The 19,847-nt window shown below is 33.7% G+C and overlaps 2 protein-coding genes across 2 annotated transcripts; one reads left to right on the top strand and one right to left on the bottom strand.

Annotated features, from left to right (window-relative positions):
- Positions 1 to 1,667: 1,667 nt before the first annotated feature.
- LOC126726953 (uncharacterized) lies at positions 1,668 to 3,710 on the bottom strand. The gene is made up of 5 exons (XM_050432379.1): positions 2,838 to 3,710; positions 2,584 to 2,695; positions 2,405 to 2,486; positions 2,063 to 2,114; positions 1,668 to 1,930 (listed from the first exon to the last, which is right to left on the bottom strand). Exons 1-5 carry the CDS (start codon positions 3,315 to 3,317, stop codon positions 1,802 to 1,804), a joined length of 855 nt encoding a protein of 284 aa, XP_050288336.1. The 5' UTR covers positions 3,318 to 3,710; the 3' UTR covers positions 1,668 to 1,801.
- A 1,671-nt stretch (positions 3,711 to 5,381) lies between these two features.
- Positions 5,382 to 10,410, top strand: LOC126726952 (uncharacterized). The gene is made up of 8 exons (XM_050432378.1): positions 5,382 to 5,617; positions 5,737 to 5,830; positions 7,935 to 8,054; positions 8,211 to 8,259; positions 8,589 to 8,688; positions 8,759 to 8,820; positions 8,983 to 9,041; positions 9,958 to 10,410. The coding sequence occupies exons 1-8, from the start codon at positions 5,466 to 5,468 to the stop codon at positions 10,060 to 10,062; spliced, it is 741 nt and encodes a 246-aa protein (XP_050288335.1). The 5' UTR covers positions 5,382 to 5,465; the 3' UTR covers positions 10,063 to 10,410.
- Positions 10,411 to 19,847: the final 9,437 nt, after the last annotated feature.

Here is a 19,847-nt window from a genome sequence, read left to right as displayed (position 1 = left end):
GCCCATCGCTTCTTTCATTTCCTCATCCGGCCCAATCCTTGCTTTCCTCTTCCAGTGCCCACTTGTCGGGCCTAACTTATTTGCTACCCAACCCACTTCTGGGTCATACTGCATGGCCATCGGGCCTTCCTTGCACTCATCTAAGCCCAAGCCCAAGCCCACCAAACTTTCCTTCTTCACCGTCTCCTGGCCCTGCCCAAACTCAAAAATTGGAATGCTCTTCTCTAATATTTCAGCCCCCTCGTGTAGACTAGCCTTTCTCCCGCCATTCCTTTTCCCAGCTTCCCTGTTTTTCTCTCCTACCTCCACTAGCTCTCCCAAATAGCTTTTCCCAATGCTCTCTGCCATGCCTACTTCCACCTTTTCCCCAGTAGTCACCTCACACCCACCCGTCATGTCACCTTGCTTCTCCTGCATTCCATCCCCGAGGCAGATAGCTTCTAAATCTTGAGTTTCACGCGCCACCCCTTTCGTCGCTTCATCTATTCCGTTCTGCCCAACCTCTGTAGTCTTTACTCTGTTTTTCATTTCACCGGTGAGCTTCTTTCTTGCGAAACCGAATTCCCAACCTCCCTTTCTTATTGGTTCTCCTCTCAACCAAGCTCCATATTGGAGCTCACCCTTCCCCACTGCTCTGTCATTCCCCGAATCTTCCATACAATCCTTCAAATCGTGTTCCAAGAGCCCACACCTGTAGCAGAAATTCGGGAGGCGCTCGTACTTGAAGTGCACCCACCTTGTTTCTCCATTCTCCATATTAATCTTCCGCCCCCTGATCAATTTCCTAGTAACATCTATCTCAACCCGTACCCTTAGACAGGTGCCCCATTGAACACCGGTGTCTTCCACATCAACTTCGATAAATTTTCCAATGCTTTCACCAATAGCTTTCCCCGTCTCCTTTGTTCGACTCTTCAAAGGAAGATTGTATATTTGCACCCAAAAAGGAGACCATTTCAGCAAGATATCCTTTGGATTTTTATCGCCTTCAAACTCTTGAAACAACACTAACTGTTTTTCGTAGTGCCACGGCCTCATTTCCATGACCCGTCTTCTGTCACGTTCATCTTCAAACTCTACCAGGAACAGTTCCTCCCCTATTACAGAGAGCTGGATGTTCTTATTTGGTTTCCAGAGCATCCTGATATTCTTCCGCAGTGCTTCTACCATTAAGCCTTTCCTTGACAACACCTTCATAACTACACATTTCTTTCCTCTCTCCACTGCTGCTCTAGTACACTCAGCACCCAACAAGATACTTTCCTCCTCTTCCTCCGTAACCTTCAATCTCTGCCATAGTATCTCCAACTCCTCTGCCATTTTCTAAGTAAACACTTTAACTAGCCTCACACCTGACCTTACTACCCAAAAGCAGAAGGCCACTTTACTCCCACAAGTGACTGTGGGACGATACTTGCTTCCACGGGCCTAAGGCTCGAGAGCACTTCATAGCTTTTAACTTTATTCAATTGTTGATAAGAACGAAACAGTCAAGTTTAAGTCAAATTAATCATTTTGACTGACCCTTTTTAAAGTGGCAACCACTTCTGTAAAACAATGAGAGAGAGAGAGAGAGAGAGAGAGAGAGAGAGAGAGAGAGAGAGAGAGAGAGAGAGAGAGAGAGAGAGAGAGAGAGAGAGGGGGGGCACAGGATAATTGCGACTCTGCAATGGTTCCCCCACACCCCCTTTATCGAATTTGTCCCATATTGCCACGAGGGACCTTGCTTTTTTCTATGTAGATCGTGGATTTAAATTACATGTCATTGTGGTCCATGCCTTGAGGCTAATTCAAAATGAGTTTAAACAAGTACACAGGCAAAAATGAGGAACATAGCGAGTAAAAAATACATGACTCTCTTGCCTTTACTCTTGGATCCTATGTGAATATCCATCTTGTCTATTAGTTTCATCACAAACGCAATCAATTTCTGTGAGAGAGAGAGAGAGAGAGAGAGAGAGAGAGAGAGAGCATAAAAACACAAATTAACATTGTACACAATGATTCTGAGGTAAATGGCAAAAACAGAGAACATATAAAAGGGAAAGGGAAAGTCTCATACCAGTCTAACAGGTTCAATATGAAGAAGCGGTTCCATGAACATCTCCACATTTCTGGATTGTTATAAAATGATACATAAATACCAAAAAGTGGGATTATCAACAATTAATATATGCTTTTTTTTTGGATTTTTTTTAATCATATTTAGTTATTGTGTAAAGTCTCAATTTTTTAAAGTATAACTATACTGTCAACTGCGAAATTAACAGTATATGCACAAAGTTACGTCAGTAGATTTTATGAGTGAGAAACTATTCTTTATTTACTCTATTCTTTAGTAGATCATAGATGGGTAGATAATTCATCAAACGGCTTTAAGAAAAAAAAAATGAATTTGTCACACCTTAAATACAGCTTCCCCTGGTAGTACTGCATAATATGGAAGCTGAAACCCTTTCCTAGAGGCACACGAATATTCTTGCATTCTGCAGATAAACCACCACGGAAAAGATCGAATAGATTATAACTCCACGCATCTACAAAGAGACAATACCATGACTAAAAAGAAAGTATATGGCATACCTATCCTCCATGAAACGCCAACATGCATACCATCATGCAATGTCGGTTTTACAATAAATTCAAAATTATTTCCAAAGCTTTTAATCAGATTAGAGAGAAAATCCAACACTTGCTGCAAAGAAAGAAACACCATAGATATTTGTTTGGTCATGTGTTCCATAATGTTGTAATGTATCAGAGTAATTAAAGTGGCATTGAGCATGCATAAAGAACAATACAATTCATGTATGTTTTCTTAGTTGAAGTGCATATACCATTTTCCCATCATAGGATTGGAAAAAAGAGGAGAAATTGCAGATGCATCTGCATTCATCTCCAATTATATCAGATAACTGATTAATGTTTTTGTTCTTGATTGCGGCGTAAAACTTGTTAACAGTCTCCAGAGCTCGATGATCTTCCTCTCTTGATCCTGAGTGTCTAGCATCAAGATGATCTTCCTCTCCTGATCCTGAATGTTTACCATCAGAATGATCTTCCTCTCCTGATCCTGAGTTTTTAGCATTAATTGGCACTAATGCTAAGCGTGTGTGTCTCGAAGAGAAGCTGCTGTAAATCAAAGCTTGGTGTGAAATTGGAGAGTGAGAATTACTAGGAACATAAGCCTTCTTTTGTGGTTCTCTAAGAGGAAGGTTTTGTAATTTGCTTGGTAGAGAGATGTAAGGAAGGGAATGTGGGGAATGCGAGATAAATCTACTGCTGTATTTGATGGTGGGTAAAGAGACCAAGGCCATTTCTACGTTGAGAGAATGAACATGTATGAAGTAGGGAAGCCATTACACATATCTTATAGCTAGACGAAACGTATGTACAAAAGGAAAAGTTGGAGCAATATGACAGAAAAGAATCAAGCAAATAGACCATGCATCAACAGTAAGTTAGGAATCTTTGTTAAAAGAAGCAAAAAACATTTTCAAATGTTTGAAATTGGAGATTGAAGCTATGGTATGCAAGTACGCTAAACCAAGGGGATATATGGTCAGGTCCTCAATGTTACGAACCCCACTTTTGTTTTAATACCCCAATATCCTAATAATTCTTGTAGTTCCACCCTTCAATTTGAGTTAGTCAGTTAGTTACACATGTTGAGATTAGGCTGGAGTTAATTAGAGCTCTTGGTACATGTGACACTATAATATTTACAGGGGTTAATTGGTGAGAGCACAAGCTAAGCCAATAGTCATGAGTCACCAATAGAAAGAGAGCTTGAGTTGTATAAATAATGCATGTAACCATCATTTGGACTATCTTGAAGCATAAACTAATTCTCTGCTTATAGTGCATTTTCTTTATCTCTTAATATTTTTCTATGAAGGGTGACTACATCAAATTAAGTCAATTCATACACAATTGTCATTCATTTCCATACACTTCCCACCCATCCCCTTTGGAACCACTAGGTTCCTAACACTCCCCTTACCTAACACAAGAGCAAGCCATATAAAAATGATTTTTTTTTTCTTTTTAATTGTAACAACAAAATGTCATAACATTTTCATAATAAGTGAAGTGTCAACTCACCATAAGTTTAAATAAAATTAAAAAAAAAAAAAAAAAAAAAAAAAACTTATTGGGATCCACCTCAACTAAGAACCAAGAATGTTGTGAAAATATTGTGAGATTTTGTTGTGCACTTAGACTCTCTATTAAAAGGATTGGCCACAAACTCTCTTTTTAAGTATTCTATAACTGTGTTAGGTATTTAAGCTATGGGAAACATATGAATCACTCTCGTAGTGTACACCATCATTAAGAACCTCTATTTAAGGAGATGGTATTATATGCACCGAGTACATGTATCCCTCCTCTCACATAGAGGTGTGATTGTTAAGAAAAATTGGAACTTTGAGAAGCTACATAAGACAAAGCTAAAGGCTCATAGTCCTCAATCTAGGATGTTGGTTGAGTGGAGACAAGCCCTAAAGGAAGTAAAAAAGCCTTTAGTTTGGTAAACTTTTGGAGTAGGAGAGGTATCTTTTAAATTGTCACACTATCACTCAATCGTGGATAGTGCAAATACTTTTAAGAGTCTCTTTGTAAGAGTTTTGTATATCTTATATGAATAAAAGCTTTCAAACTATTAATTAGTTCCTAAATTTAAAATGAAAAGTTTAGTTACAAAATTAGTTTAAGGCTACAACCAAACATCAATCAGTTTTTGATGTAGGCGGAAGTTAAATCTCAGATCTCTTATTCAACCATCATAGATTTTACCAGTTGAGTTAATTGGAACTCACACTCTCATCTTATTTAATCTTTCAATTTCCTTCATTTTTTTTTTTTTTATAAAAAAAGAATCATTTCCAAATTTTGTACGTAAAATATGTAGTATTTAAAAATTAAATAAATCTCACGCATAACATATTTGACTAAAAAAAAAAAGGGGAGAGAACAAGGTACGATTATGAAGTTTTTTTTATTGAAATAATCATGTAAAGTTTATTTATTTATATTTTTAATAAACTAAAACATTTATTAATCAAACAAAATAGCTAACAACAAAGTAATCCAAGATGATTTAAGGGCTCTGTGCTTGTTACAACAAAAATGGCTTTGGTTAAACAACAAGTTTTACCGTCGTGTGATGTTTATTTTGTAAAATAAAAATAAAAATTTGAAACGCGTTTTTACACTTTTAAAAATGATTTCCATTAATCAGAAAACTTTTTTATTTTCTTTGTGTTTTCCGCCCTCAAACGAAAATGTTTTCCTGAAAATGTTTTTTCTTATCCCTAAAAAAAAAAGAGAAAAAGGTAAAAAGACATAAACACCCCTTAATCTAGTTTTATTCCTCGCAATGACACAAAACTCAATCTAAAAGAAACGAGGAATAGAAGAGATTTCAGAAATTGAAATCTAAAAAGCTTCTCTCAGCTTCAACAATGGCGGAAGATCTGGTGCTAGACACGGCGATTAGAGACTGGGTCCTGATCCCTCTCTCCGTGGTCATGGTCCTCATCGGGATCCTCCGACACTTCGTCTCCAAACTCATGCGCTCTAGCCAAGTTCCCGATGCCAAAATCGTCAAAGAAGGGCAAGTCTAATATAAAACCCTAATCTGTACTCTCTCCCTTATGTTATATGATTTTGATTCATAGGAATTGAGCTTCTGTGGTGCTAAAACTTTTGTTTTTTTTTCTTCTTCTTTTTCAGGCAATTGATTGTTAGGGCTCGGAATTTACGTTCCGGTGCTAATTTTATTCCTCCCAGGTCGTTTCGTACTCGCAGATTCTATTTCAGCAATGAGGTATAATTATAATCATTTGTATTTGATTGGTGATTATTATTGGAATTGGTAATTAGGCACATTTAGATTAGGGAATGATTTGAAGTATATAATGATTTCAGTAATGGGATGTTTGAGCTTAAATTGTTTGACTGTGAGAGTGTTAGTAAATTATTTTTTCTAAGGCTTCAGAGAATTGTTATGCTGATTGAATTCAAACTTAAAGCTCCAATTTTGGGTTTCTGAAGTTTTACCTAGTCAGGTGTTTTAATACCGCGGCATATTCAAAACTGCATGCAGTTATACTTATTAGTTGCGCTATGAAACTTTGGGAGAGACTGATTGAATATAGATAAGCATGTAAAGATCTTCATATATTTTTTGTTGACCTAGAGAAAGCATATGATAGGGTCCTTGGAGAGGTTATGCATTTAAGTTGATTAAGAATATGTATGAGAGTTAACTTGTATGAGAATAAGTGGAGGCATCACAAGTGAGTTTTCTCTCATTACAGGTTTGCGTCAAGGATAAGCATTAAGTCCATATCTCTTTGTAATAGTGATAAATGAGCCCACTAAATTGATTTAAGAGAAAGCCCTTTGGTGTATGTTTTTTACAGATGATATAATTGTAGTGGATGAAACTAGAAGTGAAGTCAATGCCAAGCTAGAAATTTGGCGAGACACTCTAGAATATAAAGGGTGACAGTTTTCGATAGCCTGGATCAATAATTCAGCAAGATAAAGGGTTTGTAGAGGATGTAAATCATAGGATTAGAGCTAGCTGGATGACGTGGAAAGTGCAGTAGGGGTGTTGTGTGATCCTAGAATATGTATTAAGCTAAAGGAAAAACTTTAATATGACTGCTATATATGATCAACTATGCTTTATGGTACTGAATGTTGGGCTATTATGAAGCAACGTATTCATAAAATGAGTATAGCTAAAATGAGATTTTTTTTTTTTTGATAAGTAGCTGAAATGAGAATGTTAAGATGGATAAATGGCAAAATAGGATTTGAAATGAGTAAATTTGCTTAAAGATAAGGGTGACTCCTATTGTTGAAAAGATGAGGGAGAGTTACTTGAGATGGTTTGGTCATGTTCAAAGGATAGTGATTGATGCACCAATGAGAAAGAGTGGGTGGATCCTAGTTGAGAGAACGAAGAAGGTTAGAGGAATACCAAAAATAACATTAGTAGAAATGGTAAAAAAGGACATGTTAATTAAGAAAGTAATAGAGAGTATGACTTTATATAGAATAGATGTGGCCAACCTTGACTAATCTATTGAGTATCCATAGCTGACCCCAAGAAATTTGGGACTAAGGCTTGGTTATCATTGTTGTTGTAATTCACAATAGTTGTGAATGTAAGATGAGATGTGGTGTTCTTCTCCATTGTTTGGTGGGTCTAATTATATTAACACGATGTGCTGTCCAGTATTTGCAGGTGCTTTATTTGTTATAAGCATGCCAACCTAGAACCTTGAGAGCATTGTCCAAGGATGTGCTGTTGGAGTAGCTCATTACCTTCTGGGTGGAATTGGCATAACATGGGAATTCTTCTAAGCAATAATTATTGTTGTTGGATAATGGCTAGGAGGATTTGAAAGGCATTATGGCCTTAAGATTTCCAAGTATAGCCAAAGCTTAGCTTAGGACCCCTGCTAATTGTTGTATTTTGCTTGGTATTCTACTACACATGACTTCGAGATCGAGAATCATGAAGATATTATTGAGGAATATCGCCAATGAGTTATAACTCAATTGGCCCCTCTTTCCCCTGCAAGTCTTAGGTGAAGGGTGAGTTCATGGGTTCAAGATCCATTGGGTGAATCTGTAGCTCACCAATAAATAAATTACTAAGGAACTTCTTTATCAGAATTTTTTTTGCTTTTCATTTTGGGCAATTAGCAAATTAAGATTGCCATTTTCTAAACAATCTTTTGTATTTTTTAAAGAGTATAAAAATATTGATATAATCTGATTTCTCTTTCCTATAACGATTGTTTTTAGCGTGTGATGCTGTCTATAAAGGGAATTCACATACAAGCTCGTTAATCTTCATTTTGTTGCTGCTAATTAACTGATATAGAAGTTATATATTTGTTGCGACATGGCAGGAAAATGGGCTATTGCATGTTCCTAAGGGTCAGGCTCCAAATCCCCAGGCACAAATGTTCTCTGATCCAAACATGGCTATGGATATGATGAAGAAGAACCTTTCAATGATTATTCCCCAGGTATTGCAAATTGCATAGTTTTCACTTTTCTCTCCTTTGTTAAGACACTGATTGTTTATTATGTAACTTTAATGTGGTGGTGTAATTGCCTGACCTTTATTGCTGTAATTACATAATTTAGATAACTGATTGTGTTTATACTTTCTTGTTGGCCAGACTCTTACTTTCGCATGGGTAAACTTTTTCTTCTCGGGATTTGTAGCAGGTTTGTTTCTATACCAGCATGTTAATACCTTGATGCCCACGTTGTTTCTTCATTTCAGATTTTTATCTTGAAATAATATGAAAACGTTCTTGAGTTGCATGCTATTTTTGGTATCCTGCAGAGTTGTTAGGAACATAAATTAATGTTTTCCTTTTCTGTCATTAATCCTGTTCTTTCGTGTTTTGTTCTTGCAAATATTTGTTTTCATCCTCCTTTTCCTTTTCTGACTTTTAGGGCCTCTCAGAATTCAGGCAGTTTTATCAGTCTTTACCTCTGTAAATGTTCATTTATTGATGTTATGGTTATCTAAATGTCTCTGTTTTCTGCAGCTAAAATACCATTTCCGTTGACTCAGAGGTTCAGGTCAATGCTACAGAATGGAATTGACTTGAGTACTGTGGATGTTAGCTATGTCAGTAGTCGCTCATGGTATGTGTCCAACTGGGTAGCTTTCTGAATTTACCTTGGATTTCTAATAATTCAAAATAATTTCTTTCAGGTATTTTCTCAATCTGTTTGGATTAAGAGGTTTATTTAGTCTCATATTGGGAGAAGACAATGGTTAGTATTAATCTAGAGCATATTAAATGTTTAAAAAAAAAAAAGGTGGTGTTGATTGTTTTCAAATGATTGTGAAGCACTGCTACTTTAACTCAGATTTCCTCTGATACTGAGATTTCTAGATGCACTCGCTGAATTTATGATATGTTGTTTCTGGTGCAGCCACAGATGACACCCAGCGTATGATGCAAATGAGTGGGTTTGGCTTTGATCCAACGAAGGTACAATCTTAGTCGTTTTCTGTTGCCCTTATTAGGCTAAAGAAAGTTTTAACTCTTCAAGCTTTCATACATTGTTTTACAATACTCATGAAGAATGAGTTAATCATAGTATAATATTCACTACAGTACTTCTGATATTTACTAAAAATTTTAACATCAAAATCTAATACAATCTACAGGTTTAAAAAAAGAATTGTTTGGAACTATTTAATATGAAATCAATCTTCAAAAATTTTATCCTTCTACACTCTTTAATGTTTAATGTTTTATTTGTTTAAAACATTTTGGGTACTTTGTTGGTTCATGTGCGAATGCAGCTATATTGCACACCTCAATTTTATCAAACAACCTGCTCCTCTTACCCCTTCCACCTCCTTTCCATTTTCTAAATCATGCTCATGTTCACATTTATTTCCGAACTCATAATCCATTTGCCTTGTTTATATATAATGAGAGATCAGCATGCATTGTCAGGGTTGTACCTTTGTTTAGCAGCTGCTGGTCCTGCTAGTGAACTGGCCCCACTTAATTATGCATGCAGGCTCTCTGTGATAGTTTCCCACATTTTTTTATTGCTCAACATGTACCCATAATTTGTGAGTGAGCCCCCCCCCCCCCCCCCCCCCTTCTTTTTTTTTTTTTTCTCTTTCATTATTATGAAAAGACTCGTGTTTTAGGAGTTCGATACACAACTGTAAGAAACTTTTGTCTGGGATTTCAACCATTATTCTTCCCTACATACATATAGTACTGTTCCCTGTGAGGAGTAAATATGGGAAAATGGGACATTTTGATATATGAAAATCGATTTTGTCCTTTTCTTAAGAATCATGGTAGAGTAGTCAGATCAGATGGCCATCATTCTGCATCATGAATGACTCCTAATCTTATCAGCTATATGTTATTTTCCTTTCAGAGTTTGGGTGCTGAGAAAGACAGTCTTGACATAGTTCAGCACGATTGGGCCCTACCAAAATTTGAGCAGCGTGCAGAAGCAGTATTGAGAAAAATACTCAGCTGAAGAATGGAATTTGTTAATTCCCAGCTTGACAGGGTTATACACAGCACGGTTCTTTGCTACTTGTTCTTGTTTTCCAGTGTTGAGCTACATCTTGAGTACCAAGGGGGGCCATGCCCCCAAAACTTTTAGCCCCTTTTTAATCTGTTCTAGTTGGATGCCTTCGAGAGATATTTGGTGGCCTCCCAAAATTTTCAATTCTCACAACATTGTAAAATTATTAAGGGTTTGTCTTATCTTGACTGTAACTCTTCATTTAGTAATAGAAAATGTGAAGAACCCAAGTTCTCATGAGGAGAACCAAACAATGCTACTAAGGCCATGTTTGGATGCATATTTTTCATCACTCAATTTCCGTCACTAATCATTTATTACTTTAAAATACTACACCCATTTGGCACCATTACTCAGTTATCATCACTCAATATTTTTCACACTATTTGTGGGTTTCATACTTGTCACTCGATGTAACTTCTTTTATATATATATATATATATATATATATATATATATATATATATATCTTCAGTACCTAGAAACCCGAACCAGAAAGAAAGAAAGAAAAAAAAAAAAAAAAACCTAGATCACCCGAATCCAGTGAAAAAAAAAAAACCCAAATCACCGAACCTAGTGAAAAAAAGAAAAAAGAAAAGGAAGATCACCCAAGACCGAACCCGGAGAAGAAAGGAAAAAAAAAAAAAAAAAAAAAAAAAAGCAAGAACACTCGAGACCGAACCCAAGTGGAAAAAAAAGAAAAAAAAAAAGCAAGAACACCCGAGACCAAACCCAAGAGAAGAAAAAAAAAAAAAAAAAAAAAAAAAAAAAAAAAGGAAGACACCTGAGACCGAACCCAAGAAAAAAAAAAGTAGACACTTGGGACCAAACCCAGGAGAAGGAAAAAAAAAAGAAGAAAAAGAAGGTAGATTGGTCAAAAGGTGCGGTTGAGTTATGACTAGTGGGTCTCTCATGTGTGTTTAATTACAAAAATGCTATTGAGTTATGAGTTATGGAAACTGAAAACAGCTAAAATGTGTTTTCAGTTTCCATAATTCATCACTCAAAAATCAGAAAATCGAGTGATGGAAACAGAATTATGGAAACAGAGTGATGGTAGTGCCAAACGGACTTCTCGCTATGGGTCTTACCATTTTTGAGTTATGAGTTATGAGTTATGAAATCAGAGAATTGAGTTATGGAAACAAGCCATCCAAATACCCCTTAAGATACAAAGCTCATTGCTTAAGGAAAGCCTATTTGGTTTACATCTGAATTATGCGTTGGCATTTGTGATTTTAAATAAATATGATTACGTCTAGATGATGGAACCTATCTGGAAAGTCCATATTGGTTCCTTATCTTCCCATGTGGGGGGTCCTCACTCCTCAAGCTTGTAAACAAATTCACTTGTTGCTGAGCCGCCTCGATAGCATTTTCAGCACTCGAGAGGCGAGACAAGTTGGGCTGCTTCACATTATTAAATGGGAGTCACCTTCAAGTTAGATATCCTTCAATCTGATGTCCTAACATTTTATCCAATTTTAGCCATAGCTTTAACATCTTGTACTTGTAGTTCAGCATCTTTTCTTTTTGAAGTTGCCGTCATGGTCTCTAATCACCAATCACTGCCCTGCCACCCCTGGCGTTCAGGTCACTTACCTCTGTTATTAACTTATATCCATATTGATTTTGGGTCCCAATTTCTGATGGCTATGGCTTTGGCTCGTTGACGTTTTGAATTGACGCACTTGCCTCACAAACATCTAATACGAAGTTATTAAGAAACCAAATTGCTCAAGCTCTGGAAAATATTCTGCTTGGAACTCAGCTGCAAGCTGCATTCTAAGTTGGTACGGATGAGAAAACCAAATTGTTAGTCTTTTGTTTCAGTAAAATGTTCCTACAAGAAATTGAAATATAAGGAACTTTGGCAATGATTACAATACAAATATTGTTGGAGCTTGAGTAAATTCTAAGCAATTTAGATTCAAACGACCTTCCGAAGTGGCTGTAACTTTGAATATTTCGAACCTCTAATTGATGATTGCAATCTTCCGTGGAAGGCCCACTTTCATAAGCAGCCCCTTTTACAACGGACCGTGGATGTTGCTATGTTTAATTGACAGGACAAAAGTGAGTGTTCGATTAACGATAAAAAAAGGAACAAATAGAAAAGAAGAAAATGAATCGGTCGCAATTAAGACGGAAGGCATGTTGGCAAAAAGCTAGGTGACGGGCCAGCCTAAATAATTGAGTTCTTTTTTTTCGTGAACTACTGGAGCTTAAAATATTGTGGAAATACAATAATGGGAAATGGCCGGACACAAGCTGCTAAGATCACTCTAGAGAATATGAACTTTTTCATAAATTGCTGTGAATCATAATATCATATACAGTAATATGAAGAGTGATTTGAAACACTTATCAATCATTTGATTCATGCATCAAATTCAGAGCATAAGGTCGAGTGATATACATATCAAATCCACACAATAAGATTATGTGACATGAGTATTCATAACAAATTAACAATTCAGACTTCATTTATAGTCCAAATTGTAGCAAAATCTATTTACTTAAAGAATTATGATAGTTATTCATTCTTCATTTAAATTCTTAAATCCTGTAAGACCAAAAATTAAGACTCTCTCCGTGTATCCTCTAATTTTACAATAAAATCTATTATTATCATACGAAAGAAATGACCAAATTTTTATTTATTTTTTTAAAATGAGAGGTATAAGAGAGTAAAGTTTTTATAAAATTTTGAATTGATAAATTGTTATTGATACCATGTCACTTTTACACACTCATTATTAACATTGTTTTTATCGTAAACCGGTAATAAAATTTCACCTCAACATTTGTGAAAGAGAAAAATTGTATTTTTTTCGTTGGGCACAAAGATTGAACCACTGTTGGACTTGGGGCGGGGGTAATCCCCAATTTTTTTAATATAAAATATTAGTGTACATGTATATATAGTACTGGGGGGCAATTCCCAATTTTTTATATTATAAAATATTAATATATATATAGTACTAATTTTAACAATTTTATTTTATAAAAATATACTATTTGCTTCCCTTAATAATATCATTGATTTTTTTTAAGAGTAATATTATAATCACAAAATTTTTTATAATATTCTTATATATTATTGAGGTAGCAAATTTATATTGGTTCGCATCTAGATCCACCACTTATATTTTTTTTTTTTCTTACCAAAAACAATTCACCAAATCAGCAATTTGTAAAAAAAATTTGTAACTCTAGTATTTTCCTAATTTTAAAAACCATAAAAAATTTATAAATAAATTTAGAATCTAAAACAAAATATACAAAGCTAACCAATAACCACTCACCACATTAACAATTTGAAAAGTTTATAACTCTAGCATTTTCCTCATTTTTTTTTAAAATTTAAATTCTCAAAAAGATATATACAAGCTCAAAAAAATTAACCCAACAACAAAAAAATTATCAATAACAAATCTAAAAAAAATTAATTTCAATAAACCAATTTGACCCAAAACAATAATTTTGCACTTTAAAAAATTTTAAACAAAACAATTTTGTTCTTACCCAGTAACATACCCACATCAAAAACACACAACACAAAAATAAATTCTTTTAAAAAATGAATGGATAAGCAGCAACAGTGATAAAAGCCGAAACAGCTACACATACCTACCAGTAAAGCTGCCCGTAACTCTAAATTCTAAAATTCTGAGTCCGGCTCTGATTTAATGACATCTGTTGCATCCAAATGAACTGGTAATCAAAGTAGAAATCACAATCCTAATCACTTCTTTTGCAATTTTCTGTTTTTACCGTGCCGATGTGAGACAGTGAGAGTGAGAAGCCAGCCTGATTTTACGTGTATACACGCGGGAGACATTTTAAAATCAATCATAAACTCCGAAGAATCAGTAAGAATCAAATTCAAAAAAAACAAAAAAGAGAATCATTAAGAATTTTGACTATCCGTTGACTGATGGGTCCCATGCAGGTTAGAAATTACTAGTTCTAAAAAAAAAAACACTCCTAAATGATTCAGCTATTGGACTAACTCTGTGAAAGTCCTTTTAGGTGATGATTCATCAGAATTCAGAAGTTTATGGGCGGACTTGTCTGTCACTTTCCCGTATGGAACTTTTTTTTTTATTTCACCATCACTCACGGTACCACATCATAATTGTGTAAAAAAAAAAAAAAAACAAAAATGCAAAACTGACCCTTTAACTTTCACTATTTTTCATTTCAGTTTTCTAACTTTCAGTTTTATTAATATGCTTGAAACGACGCCGTTTTGCTCTTTTTTTTTTCTTTTTTTTTTAATTGGAATTAAAAGAAAATAAGAAAATTTTGAATAAAAAAAAAAAAAAAAACGGTAAGGGAACGACGTCGTTCCCAAGCCCCCTTTATCCTCCCACTCCCACAACTTCTCCGCCTCCCACTCCGATTTCCTCCCCTTTCGATTCAGATATTTCTCTAACGGCAGTGACTGAATTTTCAACTGAACTAGATCTGATACCTCGAAATCTCTCTCCCTCAGCTCCTTATATTCCCAAAAGACCGCTTCTGATGGCGTTCTCAAGGTCAGAGCATTGATGTATATCTGAAACCCGGTAGTGTACTCTGTTTTTGATAGGCCTAAATATTGGAGCTTGCTATGTACTAGGTATCGGGGACCGAGAGGGTTCGGTCGGTTTGACGATGTGGTTTTTTCAGATTTTTTCCCTTAATGTTTTATTTATTTATTTATATATATATATAGATTTTTCTTATTTTCTTTTAATTCCGAATTTATTTAAAAAAAAGAGAGAGCAAAATGGTGTCGTTTCAAGCATATCTAATGGCAGCACTAACTGGGTTGTAATGGAACCTTGAATTAACAAAAATTGAAAGTTTGAGGACTGAATTAACAAAACTGAAAGTTAGAGGACTGAAATGAAATATAGTCAAAGTTAGAGGGTTAGTTTTGCATTTTTGCCAAAAAAAATAAGTATAGTTTTAGATTTTCTCGAACACAAAAAAATTTCATATTTATTAATGTGATAGATTATTAACGATAAATAAAAATGTAATTTCGTTAGTAAATTTATATAAAGAAAATGTTAATGGATGCTCATAGAGTAATAATTAATAATCCATTTAAAGAAAGTTTTTTATAAGAAAAAAAAACAATTAATGTTTTGACAGGTTTTTTCATTTTCCATAAAAGTAATGTCAAAATTTTCCTAAAATAGATTATTAACTATTGCCCTAAAGATACTCATTAACATGACCCTTTATATAAAAATCAGTAAACGTGTTGTAAAATTCTTTGTGCACTCATAGCATTGTTGGTGGTGTATAGTGTAAGTGAGGAAAAACTTGTGTCCAGTAACCAATTTCACTATATATGTTAGGATGCAAACATATGTCCAATTTTAAATCCTGTTCAAGTCCTTGGCCCCATGTACAGTTGTAAGTTGTAGGTGTAACAGAACAGAAAGTCTAGTCTACCTCTACTCCTCTAGCATGTACTATGTGGTCCCACGTTTGGCAATTCCACGTGTAATGCTAGTGATAGGTAGTCGTCGTACTAGGGGCCCATGATGCAAATGGGGACCTCTCCACCGTCCAACTTTCCATCAACCTTTTTTCACTTTACAGATTAACGTTTATGGTAAAGACGGTGAAGTCCTTTTTTGTGTAGCATATAAAACTCTTGCGCTAACCAATACACATTATAGAGTATTTTTAGATGTTGGATACGGCACGGTGGAGAAGGAGAATTCACTTTATATGGTTCACGATGACACGGATCTCGATGCATTCTATGTGAAAATCCAAAATTCAATTTCATCTGTGAATGTACGATTATCGAAAAAAAAATTTCTGTGTATGTACTAACTAGTAAACTATAGAGATCTACAATAATAAACATAATAAAATTAGAGTCATGCTAATGAGTGTCTTTAGCATATTTGTTAATAATTCATTTTAGGAATATTTTAACATCACTTTTATGGGAAATGAAAAAAATGGTCAAAACATTAATTTTTTTTCTTTTCCCATAAAAACTTTCAATAACTGGATTCTTAACTAGTGCCCTAAGGACACTCGTTAACATTTCCCATAAAATTATTATGATCTGCATCCTCCTTTGTTTTCTTACGAGCAAGTTATGGAATTGCCCTTGAATTTTGTGTAATTTGGGAGGCATAGTGAGGGGTTGGTTGGTTTCATCATGGTTTATGAAACCATTTGTAAAAAAAAAAATGTTGAAAAATAATGTCAATCTTACTATTAAAAATTTACAATCTACCATGAAAATGAATGTAATTCATGATAAAAAATGATAATATAAATAGATAAACTAATCCTATCAAAAAAAAAAAAAAAGATAAACTAAAAAAAATTATTAATTAATTATAATTTTGTTTTATAGCTTTTTATTATTATTTATTATAGGAGTTTTATAGATTTGGTTGTACTTTTTATTTAGGTAGGCCCTGTAAAAAAAGATTTTTTTTTTTTTTTTTTTTTTTTTTATAGAAAGTTTCAATCTAAAGCGTCCGCTCTTAATAATAACTCTTTATCATCATACCAAAACAACAATTGGTTTTTGGTATAGGCAGAGATTAAACCACAGATCTCTTATTCAACCATTAGAGACTTTACCAATTTTTTTTTATAGAAAGTTTCAACCTATGGCAATTGTTTTTGATGATTTCTCTTTATCATTAGACCAAGACACCAAATCAGTTTTTTGATGTAGGCAGAGATTGAACCTCAGATCTCTTATTCAACCATCAAAGACTTTACCAGTTAATCTAACGGGAACCCATAAGTGACTTTACCAATTTAGCTAACTGGAATCCACATTAAAAAAAAAAAAAAACTTTTATTTAGGTAGTTATGTCATATTTATCTAATGCTTTGATATTAGATTTTTTTTTTTGGTTGAGAAAATGATATTAGATTTCTATTATAGCCTGTTTCACCTTTAATAAATATATAATATATATATTATTCCACAAAATTAAGATCCAAAATATGGAAGAAAAAAGTGATTCCACAATTCTATCGCCCAATCAATCTTGTGCCGCTTAATTCTTATTTCATGGCCACATATCATTTCAGCTTAGAAGTAATAGATCATAGTATCATACCAAGCTAAGAAATGACCATCTTGTTTCATTAAATTTGGAATCTAATATGATTTCAAAATGATGAATTGTGGACTTAGACCGTTCTAATAAGATTTAATCTTTGAATAAAATCTGTTATTTGATTTACTTTGTAATTGGCGCAAAGGCGTACACATTACATTATGAAAAACTGACAGTTTGACACATCAAACTATAAAGTTTTATTTTAATAATAAATAATTTGTAAAATCTTGGTAAGTGTTTGGAAAAAGGAAAAAAGTTTTTGTTTTACTTTTTATCTCATCTTTTTGCAAATAATACAACTTTTAGTGTTTTTATTTATTTATAAATAATCTAATTTTTAGATTTTTTTCATACATTTAACATAAATAAAATATTACAAAAAAAGCTATATATTTTTTAAACTATGGAGTACCTAAAGAACCAATAGACACTTCGTTTTCGGTTGGGATAGATTTAATTAGTTTTTTGTTGAAAGTATATTAAAATATGCTTGTGCTTTAAAAATGTGAGAAAATGTAAGATTTTAAAAAGTTGTACTCTACAATGTATGGACGCGGACATGGTTACACAAACTTGGGTACGGGTACAATACGACGACAAAACTAATTTAAAAAAATTATAACATAATACGACAAATAAAACACTATTACGACACTGATATAATACGAGTACGACATACCAAATAAAGTATCTATGCATCCTTAGTTGTACGGTTGTATATAAAAACTATAAGCTAAAAGTTAGTCAAATAAGCGGTAGACAAACGTACACTTATTAATGTCACTCTTTATCTTAAAAATTAAAAAAAAAAAATTCTTCATGTCACTTTAAGAAGTTAGACCTTATTGAGATGTGAAAGTCTATATACATTAAAAAAAAAATTATAAAAAAATTATTTTTTTTAGAGGAAAAAAAAAACTTAATTAGGATTTGTTTAGATACTATTTATTGTTGAAAATTAAAAACACTATAATAAAATAATTTTTAAATATATAAATTGTACTATAAAACTTAATTTTAAAGTTAAATTTACATTTTTCTAACGTGTTTCATGAATAGTATCCATGGACCGGTATACTTTTGACAATCAACAGTTAAGAATTATATTTTCTTGTGTGTTGATAGCGTTACTCGATGAGATGGATGGTGACATATTAGTATTTTACGAGGTAATGATCAGAACGCTGAATACGATCCGGCGTGGCAAAATCAGACGGCTGTAAGAGTGGGCCCCAAGTCACGAGAGTCCCAGTTGGAAAGCATAAACTAGTGGGGCCCTATGGCCCCATCTTTTAGAAAGGGCGGTTTCCCAAAGCCAGGCGTAATGGGGTGAATGAGGGAAGTTAAAGGTGGCCACGCTAGCAATTTTATTTTTTTGTGTGGGGCTCAGTGAATGGCAATGATCGTAGTTGGTGATGTGGGTCCCAATTCAGCACCGCCCTTTGTGCCGTTGTTTCCTTTTGTTTGGCTAAATGTCCTTACACTCCATACTTGTGTGTTTTGGTTTTTTCTTCCTCTTTAAAATAAAGAGTTGTGATGGATTTGTGATTTGTGAACGAAGAAAATTTTTTAAAAAAAAAAACCTTAAAAATGGTAAAGAATTTGACCAAAAACTAAAGTGACTACTAAAGCTAAAGTGAACCTTTTTTTTTTTTTTTTGACAATTGCAGAAGGGCTGTCTTTTTCTCTTTTTTTATTCTTCTAAAACAATAATGTATGGTATGGATGTCTGAGTGTGATATATTGAGAGAGTATTAAAATCTCATCATTCTTCCCAAAAAATAATAATAACAATTTAAGAAGTTTTTCATCTTCACAATAATTTTACAACAAATTTTATATAACAGGTTTTTATTGGTTTTAATTTGATTTTACCACTAAACTTATTTTCTTATCTACAAATAACAATAAATAACATAATTTATCATCATCTAAAATTTGTTGTAAAAATGTTATTAGGAGAACATTTCTAAAAAAGAATATGGTCATTTAAATTTGTACTTTTTTTAAAAAAAATCTTAAATTTGTACCTGATGTTTTGTTCCACATATGGAATAATACAATTTTGGACTATTACACAGATATAGTACGTTGCCAGCCGGAGTCATGCTTTATTGGCATGCAGTGGGAAAAAAAAAACAGATTCAAGTACAAGAATTTGTGTCAACATAAGTTTATTGCTATCGATAGTCAGATATACTCAAATGACAGGTAAAAAATTCTACCAGCAAACGAAAAACATATCGGATGGGCAAAACTTCAGTCTAATGCAGTGGTTTGGACACGATGCAGATATGAGCAAATTTTAGATTTGATTGTATTCGGTGCAATGTATTAGAACACTGAATTCAAGCGAAATCATAGAAAGGAAAAAAAAAAAAAAAAAATTCTATCCATAGTTACATACACATTACCATAAAAGGTTCAGTACAACAACTCCTAAAATTCAAAAATCATATGATGGTCTAATTTAATGGCTACTAGAAAGGCAGATTGTAATTATTCATATCATAGTGTTCGCATTTCTAAATCCAATTAGTGTTAATATTTTGTTTAGAGACAAATCCAAACTCAAAAAAGAGAAGGAGGATTGTGATAAGTTAATGGCCAACATATAATTTAATC

The sequence above is a fragment of the Quercus robur genome, chromosome 5, assembly GCF_932294415.1.
Source record: "Quercus robur chromosome 5, dhQueRobu3.1, whole genome shotgun sequence".
Classification (NCBI taxonomy): Eukaryota; Viridiplantae; Streptophyta; class Magnoliopsida; order Fagales; family Fagaceae; genus Quercus; species Quercus robur.
The sequence above is the reverse complement of the archived record's forward strand: the minus strand, read 5'-3'. Positions and strand labels throughout refer to the sequence as shown.